We start from the raw sequence: 16,125 nt of genomic DNA, 5'->3' as shown, positions 1-16,125 counted from the left end.
TATATTGACCGCACTTCTTCGTTTAGGAAGTCGGACGCCTTGTTTGTCCTCTATGGCTTCCGTAAAAAGGGTTGGCCTGCTTCAAAGCAAACTTTGGCAGGTTGGATTCGTATGGCAATTTCAGAAGCTTATCTTCATGAAGACCTTCCGGTTCCATCCTCTGTGAGGGCTCATTCCACTAGGTCTGTGGGTCCTTCGGGGGCAGCTCGACGTGGTGCCTCTGCAGTCCAGATCTGCAAGGCTGCTATGTGGTCCTCTGTCCATACCTTTGTGAGGTATTATGATTTTGACACCTTTGCCTCTCAGGATGCTTCCTTCGGGCGGCGGATTCTCCTTTTAGCACAGGAGCGTCCCCACCCTTAAAGGATACTGCTTTGGGACATCCCCAAGGTATCCTGTGGATACCCTATGGACCCTGATGTAGAAAATATGAGATATGGTAAGAACTTTGTAATCTCTATTTCTACGACGTCCATAGGGTTCCACAGGACTCCCGCCCTGTCGCACCTGTGCTGCAGATGGGCTTTACTCTGGTCACCATTTTTTTTCCGTCTCCCTCTGGTGAGAATGTGATTCTTGTGTGTGTCCAGATCTTTTTTCTCTCTCTTCCTCCTTCTCCTCCGGCCTATGGCTTGTTACTTAACTGAGATGCCTTGGCTCGGGGGCGGGATATAGGAGGGGGACCCTGGTGCATCCTGGGAGGCTGAAAACTTAACTCTATGGTGCCCGATGCCTGACGTCATCACCTTTACCCCAAGGTATCCTGTGGAACCCTATGGACTTCGTAGAAATAGAGATAACAAAGGTAAGTTCTTACCATATCTCATATTATACATTATATTATAATTATATACATTGCACATGCAGCAAAGTACAGTATATTACCGTAGTAGCTCCCAGCAGGTATTTATTTGCAGTGTGATTGACAGTCAGGGGTGGTAATGGGGAGTGTCATCTAAAAACACAGGTGTGTTTCGACCATTTCGGGGGGGGGGTTCTCTCCATTTCCGATCCCATACGCAGTAAACATGGCTCCAGCCTCTCAGCTCCTGCGACCACTCTGCGCGAATGTAGAGTTATTCATTGTACACAGATACCTGACTTTGCAAAGACACTGATGGGCATCTCAATACATCTCGCGGAAGCTGCAACATTTGCATATTTTTGCCCAGCAGCTGCTTACGGGATCACATCTTGGGTGGATTAGGGCACGTCTCTGAATCAGGCTCAAAGTTATGGACGGTTGGAGATTGGAGAATTTTGAAACCGGGTGCGTCCGTGACAGTGGCAAATCTGGGAGAATTGGCAGATTGCACTGAGCCACCAAATCTGGTATGGTCACAATAGCTTACCCTTGTCAGTAGGGATGTCTTCAACACACTGATATAACATACTTACAGTTCGCATGTTATCGCTATGAACACTAGGAGCTACTGTGTGTTTATAGATGGAGTTTTAAAATGGTTTACATCAATTTATTTCCATGTATACATGAACATATATAGGATTCACTCATTTTTCCTATGACATGTTCTTTCTCCTGCGGAAACAAACCTCTGACCCAGAAATCATCCTCCTATATCCACATCCTCTCCCTGCTCCTTCTGGCTCCTGGGTCTGTTTCTTCAGCGGCAGGGAAGGAGACTGCTGGCGATGAACAGCCGCAGTCTCCGCTCTCTCCCTGTCCTGTATGCTGCTGCGCTGCTATACAGTGGCCAATGATTGTAGGCAGGAGCGAGGAAGAGTGATCTTATAATGGAGGGAGGTGATGAATCTGATGAAGGAAGAGCCAGGGGCAGAAGGGCATCCCGTAGCTAGTCAGATGGATGTCTGAGGCCGGCATGGAGGTGAAGTATGAACTTGTGGACTTTTTGCAATTGTTAAGTGAGGTGCTCTAATGCTTTTCTGGCGGTGCCCCCCTTTGGCCGGGAGCCTTGGCGGGTGCAAGCCTCTGCTTACGGCCCTGCTTCCAACTGACTTTGAAGTCCATTGTGTTGGGATGCAGTCATTAGGTTGCCATTCACAATGTCGACAGTTATGATGTCAACATTATTGAAATGTTGACAGGCAACATATCGACATCCTCAGAATGTCGAAATGTTCACAATATCGATATGTTAAATCCAGACATGAAATCCTGACATTCTCAGAATGCCGACATTAGGGCTAGACTGCGGGACGGAAGATTTAGAGTAAGGTACTAGATGAGTAAGGATGCAGGGGAGGATGTTAGGCACTAGGGGACGGTTACGGATAGGGGGAGAATACTCACCAATACGCTGCTCATCAGCTGTCTGCACCGAAACTGCTCAACATGTGACTGCCGGGACAAAGAGACAGCCGCTGGAGTACCTACACCCTGTTCCTCAATCCTAATCCCTAGATAATTTTGACAAAAAGTGCACTATGGAGAGGCTTCTGTACACTACTGTGGGACAATCCCATTATATTAAAGTATAATATACTTAAAAAGATAGATCTATGGTGCTTCCCAAAATAGTAGTGATAATTTTACAGCGTGGTCCGCACACACTTTCTGTCCACTAACCTACCCATACTCAGTATACATGTAAGTCATTGCAGTATTCCCTTTAACAACCACACTGACTCGGTCATTACTAAACCTCTGTTCTTCATCTCCTCCCTTACCTCTAACACCCACTGTAATGGACACTAGCTTAAACTAGTCTTTCTCCATTTCTGCTAATCTCCAGTTTTGCCAACTCCACCTTCCAGATTTCTATCATATCCTTTATTCCGGTACTTTCTCTATCTGTCCCGCACACTCCTCTGAAACCCAAATTCATGTATTTGCAGTGACCTCTGACCCTGCCCTCACTATAACAAATCTCTCCTGCCCTAATTTGTCTTCCCGCAGTAACCACAATCTCACCTCAACCCCAGACACAATTCACAGCCGTTAGCATTCCAATCCTTAACAACAGCACTAGAAACAGACCTACTATGTGTAACAATGTTTCTGCAGGTCTGAGGGCTATTAAAACTACTTTCACTATAACACCGTCTTCCTCTGATTCAAATGAATTCTCTAGTCCTACAGCTCCATTCCATGTTCCTCCTCCACAATGACTGCCTGCTTCTTGCCAACCTGTAAACTTTCCCCTCTTCTTTCAGTCAATCTCTCATCTAACCAAGGCTTAAAGAAAAACACCTCTCTAACTCGGCCTCTCTCTCCAGTTAAATATTACCCTATTTGTCTCTACCCATTCCCCTCAAAACTGCTGCCCCTGCTTTTATACACTCACCTCATTCATTTTCTCTTATCTCCCTCCCTCCTTGGCTTTCTGCAGTACCCAAAGCTCCTTTCAGGCTGCACCCATGAATGTGACCAATGATCTTCCAGCTAAATCAAAATGTCACTTCTCCATCATGATCCCCCTTGACATCGCTGCCTCTTTGGACATTGTTGGCCACTGTTTTCTCCTGGTTCAGCTCCTATCTTCTAAACTACTCCTTCTGTATACTCATAATCCCTAGCTGATTCTTCAATCCCTGTTTTTGATGGGGTATCCTCCCCCCTTTTCTACAATCACCATTAACAACACACACACCTTCTTTTAACATCTGGTACAGTGCATCCGGAAAGTATTCACAGCGCTTCACTTTTTCCACATTTTGTTATGGGTTGCTATGGGCCACATCTCCACTTCTAAAATCTCTCACTTTTATTAAATTTACCCCTCAGTATCTCCCACTTTTATTTGAGCGTCCTGTCTGGCATTCTACTCGCTTCTCCCTGCATCAGTCCATCCTCAAACTTGCAGCACAAATGATTTTCTTCTCTCAGTGCTTCACATATGCCTCAACACTCTGCCAATCCCTGCTCTGGCTCCCCATGTCCTCCACAATTTAATTCAGACATATCTTTCTCACCTGCAAAGGCCTCAATCACATTTTATTTTACATCTCTTACTCTATTCTCTATACAATCCTCTCCTGACCTCCTCTCCATAACTATAACCACCTCCTACCCCCAAGGGATCGATATGAATGACCGCCGGATCTGAGCCCGGCAGTTCAAATCCTGGCGCCGGCAGCCCGAACAGCGCAAATCCCGACGGAGGTAAGTAAACTACCTAAATCTCTCCTCTCCCCTCCTCCCCTCCCTAACCCTCCTTTAGGGGTGCCTAACGTAAACCCCCCCTCCTCGCACCCTAAACCTAACCCTCCCTGGGGGGGTGCCTAAGCCCTAACCACCCCTTCCCCTAGCCTGACCCTAACCCTCTCCTGGGGGGGGGGGGGGGGGTTCTCATTGATGCTGTAAAAAGAAAAAAGAAAAAGATCATCTCATAGCTGCCATCTTCCAGCCATACTGATGGCTTTCTGTGCAGCTGGTGGCATAATAATGATCCATTCACTCGCTCCTTGGGTCCAGTAGCAGGATCAGCATGTTATTTATATAGCGCCACCATATAGCATTGCATTTTACATTGAGTTGAAGCTGGTTGACTTTAGTGGTAAGCAAAGCTGCGGCTAAACTATTGGTGAATAGCATTGTGCAGCAAAACAGGCATTCCCCACTGTACAGTAGTTGTACATTGGCATTTTTTCAGATGAATAGAGCTGGAATGACAAAAGTGAATTCATCCTGCTTTATGCCATGATGTTGCTGGGGTAGGGCTAGGAACATGTAAGACTAAATTCCAGCAGCCAAACACACAGTTTTGGAGCCATAGTGTAATAAGATGAGTATTCTTCAGACAGTTTTGCAGTTGAAGTTGTATGTATTGTAATGGTACGGCCCGGGTGAGCCATTCGCTGTCCTTTAGGGTATATGCTCTGCACATGTCTTTGTGCACCGCCAAATCAAATTTGAAATGTGTGTGATGGAATAACTAATTTATTTATAACTTAAACAGTTAATTTTCAGTGCAATCATTTGCATTACTGGACTGTAACTTATGTGTGTCTCTGTTGTATATTGATTTGGTTTTACAGAAATGTTCAGAGATAAAGAAATTGATGCATTGGTCACATGTTCATGTTATTGCTAGCTAATGACATTATTAGCTGAAATGCAATTTAATGTGATTACAGTTTGATTTTTGGACCATACAACATGGTAAATCTGAAGTACACTGCTAAAGGCACCACCACAGATGCATAGTATCTTATTTATAGTGCATTCATCTCTGTTTTATACGTGTGTCAGTGTAAAGCTCTAATTGATATACTTAAATGTTCTATTCTTGCAGTGACGAGAGCTACAACGTCACAGACTATTCAATGCTGGACCAGCTTCATGTTGAGCAGTATGACAATGAAGAGCCATCTTCTCCATTAAAAAACAGCACACCCATCCTTTACTCAAGGCAGTGTTCAGCAAGCTACCTGTTCACACTCACCATCCATAGCAATTACGCTGGAGAGGAGGTGGAGATGCTGCTGGGAACTGAGAACCTGTAAGTAAATATCTATCACTATGTTCTCCATTACAATACGCCCCAGTAGTGTGCCTATCCTGTTTGATGCTTGAGGCATCAACTGCAATGGGGTCCTTCTCATCCTTTATACAAACTGTAAGCATTTGTGTATCCGCTATGTGCCCTGTAATAGACAGATAAATATTAGCCATTAGATCTCTCTGCAAGGTTTCTCTGCACAGTCCTGCATTATATCATCTGCACTATATAGATAAATATTACAGACAGATTACCTATTACAATGACTCCAGATTACAAGGCGTAAGGATACACATTTGTACACCTAATATACAGATGTGTCCACATACATCTATCCTCCATGCGCTACAAGTCGCATTACAGATAACGCGCGAGCGCCGTACGACTCTGTAGCGCTGAGCGTCTTATCATTGACTTTTCAGACTTTTCCCCTCAAAGTGTCTTATTCGCACAGTTATGCCAATAGGACGCACAAGCAGCTTGTGCTGATGAAAATGAAAGCGGCATGACTATATTCTGCGTGCAACTACGGATATATCTGCATGCGAAATGCTACGTTACAGTGTCACAGCCACTGACACAGTAACGTACAGTACACCTGGCACAAATGCTGCTGTTTTCTAGCCGGATGCATCTAGATCTCAGTCTGAACATATTACATGAATGTGCTTTTCCTTGCTTGCATTCAGAGAGCAAATCCAGCTGCAAATGCACCCCTTGGTGATGTATGATCTGTGTGTATGATGATATCGCTAACCAGCAACAATTATATTGCCTCTTTTCTGACCTTTACTATAACTCCAGCTTCTTTTCTGTATCTTTACATTTCAGGGAGTCTTGTGCTTTTCTCTTGGTTGCTGAAGTATCCATTTTCCATCTTCTCACTCCCTGCACTTAACCCTCATGATCTGTAGTCCTGGTGGATTGTAGATGACAGTGTGTCAGTAAATGTTAAGTGCTGCAGAGTTATAGCCTCTCATATCATGACTTGATGGGATTACCAGCTAGAACACTTCCTTTCTGAGGCCTAGAACAGTATCCATCTCAGCTCCTCTATTTTCCAGGCTTGTGTTTTCATTGTCCTCATATTTCTTCCCACACATGAATAGAACCTACTGTATATTATAAATGTTAACTGTACTTGGACAGCAGGTTCCTGCTGTGGTTACATGTCTCGGCTCAGTCTAAATACAGTAATGATGGGTATGGATTCTGGGGACTGGATTAACAGACTAACCTGCGACTCCAGGCCTCATTTCATCAGCCAGAGTGTTGAAAAGAAATCAACCTAAACTTTCAGTTTTGTTTTGTTCTATGAAGCTATACATGCATATTATTTTTTCAATGTACTGTATAATAAAGTATAATTTGTTTCTGCCAGTGATGAAAGCATATAGAATGAGCTAGATCAGGGGTGGGGAACCTTTTTTCTGTCGAGGGCCATTTTGATATATAGAACAGTATTTGCCGGCCTGGTGCAGACCACACGGGACGGGGCCACAATCACCGGTGATTACAGCAATGCCCGCAGCATCTTCAGGATGCTCTGGGGAGCTGTAAGGGCAGCAGTGTGACCGTCTGAAGCAAACTAAGGACGATCCAGGAGGCACTGGTGCATACATTGTGGCTGCAGGGTGCCAGATGAGGCTAGCAGAAAAAAGCTCAGAGGGCCAGACCAAATGATACCGAGGGCCTTATACGGCCCCCGGGCAGGAGTTTCCCCATCCCTGAGCTACATGGTAAAATGTTGTTCAATATAAAGGTGTGTACGCTTTACATATAGGTTATTATGTTTATTGATATAGCGACAGCATATTCTGCAGATTTGTACAATCGGTGTCATCCTTTCCTACTCCAGGAGACTCCTAAATTTAGGGGAGTGGTCATGGACTCCCAGGAGAGCTGGTCACCCTCTGGCATTTTGCCCATTCCGGAGTGACACTGGCAGAATGTGGGGCTGGGCACAATTATGCATTCTTAAGCCGCGTATCCACTTGCAGATATAAATGAACGATTACGACATCGTAATTGTTCAATCGCTCATTAATCGTGCATAAATCGGTCAGCTTAATGTCGGAAACGACCAGTGATGCGCGCTCCTGCTGGTCATTTCCGATATCATTCATCGCCTGAACATGACGGTCAATCTGCCGATATCGACAGATTGGCCATGTTCAGGGATGAGGCAGGGTGTCTGCACTGAACGACATATCGTTCAATGTAGGCACTACAGGGGATGAGGACCGATTACAATGTTGTAATCGTACTGTCGTTCCACTATCTGCAAGTGGATACGCGGCTTTAGCGATGCACGTCATCATCCTCCCCTGCAGCCACTTGCATCTTCCCTATGAGAACTCTCTGAGGGGAGGAAAATAGCGGCAAATATGGAATGTTTGTGTATTGATAGTAGTCCATACCCCAGTAAGGGAAGTAGTTAGTATGTTACTATGTCGACCGTGACTGTTGATCACAGAATGCAGGTGCTGGCATGTCAGTGGTGCTGGCATGGCATTCCAGTTTGGACATATTCATTCCACATAGTGACTGTTGATCCTACATACCACTCCCCCCAGTAAAACTTCTGGTCTAGTTTCCCTATGGGAGATGTACACACATACGATGACCAATTAAGCAATTAATATGTTTTTATATAATAGGACAGTGGTTCCCAAACTAGGTGCCTCAGGGCACTTGCCGGGTTGCCTTGGAGTGGTGGTCCAGTACAAATAAAATGATTTTTAGTCAGTGCTAATGGCTGCAAATCAAAAAATATGTGGACAAAAAAAAGTGGAGCCCTGTCAACCACCATGTGACTGCACCTAAGGGTGACATATATAAGCACAATTTACTTCATTTAAGTTTTGCTGAATTTCTCAATAGGAAACTTTTGCCCCAGGGGGGCCGTGGAAAAAATGCTGATACTCTAGGGCGCCGTGATTCTAAAAAGTTTGGGAACCACTGTAATAGGAGTAAATCGGAGGAAACCCATGCAACACAATAAATAGTACAGGTTGAGTCTCCCATATCCAAAATGCTTGGCACCAGGGGTATTTTGGAATAATCGCATACCATGATGAGATATCTTGGGAATAGGACCCAAATATACACACAGAATGCATTTGTGTTATATACACCTTATACACACAGTCTGAAGGTAATTTTATACAATATTTTCAATAATTTGTACCTTAGCCAAAGTTTGTGTACATTGAACCATCAAAAATCAAAGGTTTCATTATCTCAGTCATGCCAAAAATATTCTGTATTTTGGAATATTCCATATTTCGGAATATTTGGATATGGGAGACTAAACCTGTACTTCCATTATTTATAAACATGTACGTGTCTTCTGGTAGCACAGGGAGTTGATCTAGTGTGGTATGTGTTTAAGACTGTACTGTAATGTAACATGTTTCAATTATTGCTAAAATCCAATTTAAACATATTGCTGTCTAAATCTAATGTGTAATATATACATTAACAGACAAAATATAGATTGTCCAGGATACTTAATGCTTGCATGATCTTTTATTTGACAGGTAACTATAAGGTTTACAGTTTGCTATATTCTTTATTAGAGCGTTTGGACCGGTTGTCTGTATTATTCCATTACTTATTTTTCCTTTAAAAGTCCCAGTACACAGTGTTTCATTTCCAGATAAGTGTTATGGCCCATGTATTTGTTAAACCACAGTTTGTGCTATTTTGGAATGCTATGATTTGTAGCTAATTACTATAATAACTATTTCCACTAAGCATGGTTTAAAGTATGTACTTGCTATTCATCGCTAGTAATGTTTTTGTTTTATTATATGTGTTGTTGATTTATAATCCCAACTTGTTTTTTGATTCCAATGCTGATACCATTGTAGTCATGATGTGAATAATCTGTTCATCAAAAATGTGTGTGTCTTACAGAAGTGACCGAGCACGTTGGATCACTGCACTGGGCCAGAGCAATGAAAAGAAATGCACAGATAGAACAAGTAAGAAAGAATTAAACAGATCTTTTACTTTCTTATACTGCCCTCTGCTGTTCAGTTGGTGAACTGTGTCGTATAAGCAGGAAAAATAATATAAATATATATATATATCACTGGAATTTGGCAAGGATATATTTTTTAAAACAGTTTATCCCCCTGATACAGTAAAGCAGTTGCTTCAAAATTAATAGCATTTAGGCCAAGGATACTTATGGCTGTATTCAATTAGGTGCAAAAAGCTGTTTTCGGCGATAAAGTATCGCGAGTGACGTCATTTCGCCATGCAAAAATTTTCCTCCGTATTGATCGGCGAAACGCAGGTGTACTAGTGCATTTGAACGCCATTCAAGGGGCGTGCATAAATTAGCCACTGCGATGCCATACGCAGCTTGGGCATTTCACTGCGTGCAATGAGGTTAAGCAATTCCTTACAAAGGTCAGAACATGTGCATAAGGCTACGATTGTACTCGATGTTACCGATGGTTTTGCAGTCTTGCTAAGTATTACAGATGTGTGTAAGGTAGGGTGGGCATCCTTATGTTGTACTGCGACGATATAGCGATCGCAGAGAATTAGCATATCTTCACAGTGAGACTGCGTGCATAATCACAGTTGCGATCCATACTGTAACCTGTTGTTACCCCTATTGCTGCTAATGACCCACCATACACACTCTATCTGTACTGTAAGTGCCAATTATGCATCAGTTCTGGGAGAGTTGTCACTGAGACTTCCATGCTTCCTCACCAGCACCTAGAACTGTTTCCTTCTTTGGGATGTGTCTAGCTGACGGTGACTGGTTGGTTCCTCCTAACCGCTTACTTTGTATTAGGACTGTAGGACAGTAGGCAGAGCACATACAGTCTGTATACAACTCAGGGCAGCTGGGGGATGTATTACAGTGGTAGCTCTTATCTGTACGTTACAGTATTTCAGAAGATAACAGGCATCTTGAATAGAGCATGACATTTAACCACCAAACTGGATAATATTTTGTTTCAAACATTTAGATTTTTTAAATTATTTATTAAATGATGTAAGTAGTAGCTAATTAAACCTGATTCAGTATAAGTCACTAACAAATATGAAGATATTGGGGACAGTATTGAAAAAAAAATGCTTTATACAGTTATAAAAAAAAGACTTTACAGTGTTAACTCACTCTCAGGTAATCCAGCCCCCTGTCTCTTTTAACAAGACCAGATTGATTCACTGATCTAGCATATGAATCAGTTTGGGTGTGGTTAGCAGGCATGATTGTATTTAAGCCTGCCATTGCGATCAGAACATTCTGTGGCAGGGACATGTGCTTGCCCTCAACACACATTGCCAAAGTGTAGAGATTTCAGTCTTCCCTCTACAACCTTCATGCCATTAAGAGCCATATTCAATTTGAGCCGAGCCGCGATACTTTTTCGCGTCCCAGACCTTTCGCCTGTTTTGTAGGCTTGTTTAGTACTGTCAGATTTGGGGAAATCAGCCTGACACCCCCCAAAAGATGCTCTGACATGGGGGTTAACTATGGTTAGCCCCCGATTTGGCTTGCTGAAGGTATTTGGTCTTTTCAAATGGCATTAATAGCTGCTAAATAGCGTTTTTCTATACGTGGTGCAGAATAGTATTCAGGGGTATTTTTCCAGAAAATAACTTATCCCAGCAAATTTGGGGTACTTGAAAATGGGGGTCAGCATATTTAAAAGTTGCTAAAGTAAAGTTGAAAAAATCGTGAAAAATCCACCTGCCGCAAGCACCTGCAATTAAAAAAAAAACTTGGGGCATACTTGGGGACCCCCCCAGAGTCAAGTTCGCTAGTATTTAACTTTGTACCCCAATACTTTTTTTTTCACCCCCTTTTTCAAAGTCCTTTTTTGGGGTGTCCTTAAGTGTTTTTTTTTTTTACATAGTTTACCTTTGGGGGACTGTCTGAAGGCTGCAGGGGGGTTCCCGCAACGTTACACCCCAAAACACCAATTCTGCACTTTTTTCCGCCTGGTATTCATTGGCGAAATTTTTTCGCCTGTTACATTGCATTGACTTTCTGCCTAGGCGGAAAGTCTTTCAAATTGAATACGGGGTAAAAGCAAAACAGGCAAAAATTACATCATCTGAGAAAAATCTCGGATCCGGACTTTTTGCCTCAAATTGAATACGGGCCTATGTCTGAGCTGCGAGATTCAGCCACACAAAAGAATATTAGGCACTTAAGAAATACATTACATTTTAAATTACTCTATAGGTACAATAGGATTGATTCCTTTATCTGTGACAGTACAGGGGTACATATGCACATTATTTGTTAGTACATATTGGCATCGTGGAGCGATGAGTAAAGTTTTTTTTTTTTTTTTTTAAATCTTCTGTTCAACCTTAAAAAGAAACTAATCCATTTAAGATTCCTGAACAATAAATAATTTACGTCCACATTTTAATGTTTTACACATTCCACTGAGACATTGTAGCATGTGGCCCCTGAAATCCACCACATCAGTACTAAGCATGACTGCCATTGGCTTTGTGTGCAATTCATTTTCCTATCCTACCAAGCACCAGCAGGCCTCAATCATGTGTGACCAAATTGGTAATTAAATCAATTCAATTGGTCCATATATTATGTCCAAAATTACATTTAAGACTACCTACAAAAAGGTATTTTTCCAGTTTTTGTTTTTACAATCACAACTTTTGTGAATTTATACCATTAGATTCACTACCAGATACCTCTGTCCTTCCTAATATTGTCTATGAAAGCTGTTAAATAGCTCTGTCTCATTCTCCTAAAATTAAACATCAGAACTCTGCAGCTAAACTATTATACAGACTGTCAATTGCTTGGATGACAGCCCCACCTATCCCACTAACCACATCACTTATAACCACACCACTTACTTAGATCATCTGTTTGTATTATTAATCCTTTTAATTATTTTAATTTCAAAGCAATGCATGGGTATTGTTATATATATATAAATAAATGTGGAAATATTATGGTCTTAAAAAATCCATTCAAACGAGATCCTATACTACTAATAACAGTAATAGTGATGATTTGGCATCAGTTTATGGAGGAGTAACAAAGAAATAAACCACTTTGAGATCTGTATATTATAATAAACATGATAAATGCTGCACACACTGCAGTTGGTATTCATATGTCTCCTACTTTATTTCTTTGGTCAAACAACCTATCTTGGCTTACTAAAGATGCCAATCATTTATTTTTATAGCACTAACTCAAGTTGAGATCATTCGGACCTACACAGCAAAGCAGCCGGATGAATTATCTCTACAAGTCGCTGATGTTGTTCTGGTTTATCAGAAAATAAATGACGGTGGGTAGCAGTATCATAATGTTGTTATTTGTATCATTGCTTTATGCTGTCACACTGTAACTTCTAGGCTAGCCATGCAGGAGCAGAAGAGAATTATTATCTGTATTCTAATGGCAGGTACTCACTGGAGCCATGTCATTCCGATTTGGCCAAATTGGAACAACATATTGTGCAGTGTGTATACACGATATGTGCGCTCCCGTGGTCACATGTGCTGCACATCAAACCTGACAATATTGCATGTGGCGCCTTGCATCTTAATGAAGGACGGAACAAGTGATCGTTCCGTCCATTAATCGCTGCAGTGTGTACCGGTAATCATGCAATGTCCATGGTCATCGGCACGATTGCCGGTCGCACAAGTGTGTACCCACCTTAAGTCAACATACAGCATCATCCTAATTCTGTTATATGGAACATAGACATTTCACTGGGGTGATTGTACCTGGGAGATGTATGTATGCATCTATAATAATAATAAATTATAACAAACGGAAACAGATAGCTGTGAACAGTCGCTGAATTGTTGGAACACTTTCAGGTTTTAAGGAATTGTCCCTATAGTAGAATTAGTCTTATTCCGTATATTTATTTATTTCTCACACCTCACACTCTGCTTTTATTCCCTTGACTTTAACTTTTTTTTTTAATAACTCAATCACCAAGTCCAGTAAACGTCACACTGAGGATTGCTGCGCACCAAGGTCTAGATCTCAATACTGTGCACAGTATGTGCTTAGATGCAGCGCACACATATGTAGGGCCTGAGTTATAGATGGATGTTATAATGTAGCAGCTGTGCCAGCTTCTATGATCTGCTGCTGTGTCCAAAGTCACAGCATTGGATCAACTGTGTAAATAATGGACAGCTGAGTAACCCCCAGGTTACTCAGGATGTCCAGCAAAATCACGCTGCCGGGGCAAGTGAAGATGCGTCCAAGGATGCAGCCACTGGCTTCGGTACACCCAGAAAATGGGGCCAACATGCCCGTTTTCTGGAACGCTCCCTGTTGCTGCCTCCCGCTTTATGTCAGTCCTGCTGCGGCTTTGGGGCACCGCAACAGACGTAGCAGAAACAGATCTGCACACATCAGTGTTTTATGTAAATACCAGACTTATGTAAATCTCTGAATTAGGCCCTTGGACGCTTATAACATAATATATGCAGACAATATTATTAATCCTTGCTAATTGCCTTTGCTCTCCAGGATGGTATGAAGGGGAAAGACTGAGGGACGGAGAAAGAGGCTGGTTTCCCATTGAATGTGCAAAGGAAATAACTTGTCAGGCTACAATAGAAAAGAACATGGAACGAATGGGACGTTTGCTTGCACTGGAAACTAATGTGTAAGCCCTAAGGTCATGTTATTGATCACTTATTGACTGCAGGATTTGCACTATAGTAGCAGCACTGTGTGGAGGAAATGAGTTACCATATGTTTTGCTGTTGAACTGCACAACCTGACGCCATACTGTACAAGTAAACTTCGCTCTGTGTTTGGACTGAAGACATCATGTAGTTCCCTACTCATCAGATCCGTTTTTTACCCCCTCTGTTATTTCTGGATTTCACAAAGGGACAGTTTACCTTCCTTGCTGCGTTTAGAAGTCTAAAGCATAGTGACCAAGGCTGCACGCCGACACATGGAGACTTCTCCCATCAGCTGTCACTGTCTGGGAAAGGATCCTCCATAGAACTCTCCCCTGGTTATATAGGTACACCTGATGGTCTTGCTTAGAGTTACAAGTGTATGACAAATGGGAATTCATATGTGAAAACAGCATATTAGTACTTAGGATAGTAAAATGTCACATGGTTGAGACGATGTATCAAGGCAACAGTAGGACAACATCGGCCAGCAATAAGTGCAGGTCTATGATTATTTGCTTTGGTTTACAAGATTGCCCAGTGACAGTTTCATGTTATGTACTTCACAATACAAACCGCATTGAGCATAGGATGACCGAAACAATTGTCCTTCCAAACACTATCTATGTGACAGCCATCAATACATTCCTGAGGTTATAGACATGATTTATGATATTTTATTGTAAAAGTCATACACAAATTGATTATAAAATGTAAAATAATTCTTCCAAACAAACGAGAGAGAGTTAGAGAAAACAAGGAGGCTGATAGTGTAGTAAACTCAGCCCTGTTGGGAATATTGGATGTAATTATGCAGACTTTTCTGTTCATTTAGTGACCTTATTTATACAAAAAATCTGCATAATTTAATCCAATATGTTCAACATAGCAGAAAGTTTACTACACTATCTGTGTTTCCTTCATTTTAATGCTCTTTCTTTGCCGGTTGAGAAACAAAGAGGAAACTTAGAATAGTAGCTCAATTCTTTTTGCTAAAGAATTATGTATTCCACTTGTATGCACAGTTGTACTTTAACTTTTGCTATGCATCCGGTGTGTATCTAATTAAAATAAACACAACACACTCACACGTAACACTTTGTGCCCACTTGGGACTGCGACACATGAAACTGGCTTCCTACCACCACCACACTGCCTGTCTGGAAGAACTACAGCAGTTGTCAGGGCACCCTGGTGCTAGCAGGCAGACAAAGCTTTCATTGCAAGCTGCCCATTCTCTTTGATAAATGTGAGTTAGGGTTGTGATCCCGTATTTCCTTAATTTTGCCCCAGCTGCTTAGGAGGGCAAATCAGAGAGATGTCAACCTGGATAAGAGAAGGTGTCTTAGAAGTCTTTCCCTACTATATATTAAAGCACGCACAGTATATCCTTGGCAAAGAAGGATACTGTAAACCAACCTTAACTATGACTAAAAGGAACAATGTTAAAATCACTGGATCATATTATTTATTATTGTTAGAAATTAGGAAGGAGGATATTAAAAAACAAAGCATGTTGGAATAAGTAGTTTACTTTTTACAACAAAGAATAATGATACATTAAATACCCTAATTGTTCCGTCCCTGCGTTACCAGCGGGTACAAAACTCTACAGTGATTAAGTTTCTGCAATAAAATGCATTATAGGTGACAGCAGATGTATGACACCTCGTGGCTCTGCAGCCACAATAGCTGGTGAGGCCCAGTGCGCCATCATCTGTGTTATTCTTATAAGGGGGCATTGTTTACAACGTTTTGTATCTGTATGAATTATATGTATGATAAGTATGACCTTGCCTCGCTGTGCAATGATTCATTACGTTACAGTGTGGGTCACTAGCAGCTGATTTGGGGCCAATCGCTACGTGCCTTGTTTCTCTTGTTGAACATAGGTAATATCATTGTAAGTTTTAAACTGGAGACTGGTCACCATTTAATTTACATGTTAGATTAATGACATTGTACTCAAATCCTAATACAGAATACTGTTTTATCATTTATCACTGTATATAAAAGA

General features: G+C 41.8%; 1 protein-coding gene across 2 annotated transcripts in view; it reads left to right on the top strand.

The window, feature by feature from the left end:
* The window catches only part of ARHGEF26 (Rho guanine nucleotide exchange factor 26), a 187,166-nt gene extending 171,041 nt beyond the window's left edge, over positions 1 to 16,125 (top strand). For both annotated transcript variants that reach the window (XM_088447687.1, XM_088447688.1), the window contains exons 12-15: positions 5,217 to 5,423; positions 9,345 to 9,412; positions 12,635 to 12,739; positions 13,948 to 16,125. In XM_088447687.1, the coding sequence (XP_088303813.1) occupies positions 5,217 to 5,423; positions 9,345 to 9,412; positions 12,635 to 12,739; positions 13,948 to 14,090 (523 nt within the window). In that variant the 3' untranslated portion in view covers positions 14,091 to 16,125. The remainder of the gene's footprint in view (positions 1 to 5,216; positions 5,424 to 9,344; positions 9,413 to 12,634; positions 12,740 to 13,947) is intronic.

This window comes from Taudactylus pleione, unplaced genomic scaffold, assembly GCF_031769625.1.
Source record: "Taudactylus pleione unplaced genomic scaffold, aTauple2 ptg000436l, whole genome shotgun sequence".
Classification (NCBI taxonomy): Eukaryota; Metazoa; Chordata; class Amphibia; order Anura; family Myobatrachidae; genus Taudactylus; species Taudactylus pleione.
Note: the sequence above shows the minus strand (reverse complement) of the source record. Positions and strands in the feature narration are given on the sequence as shown.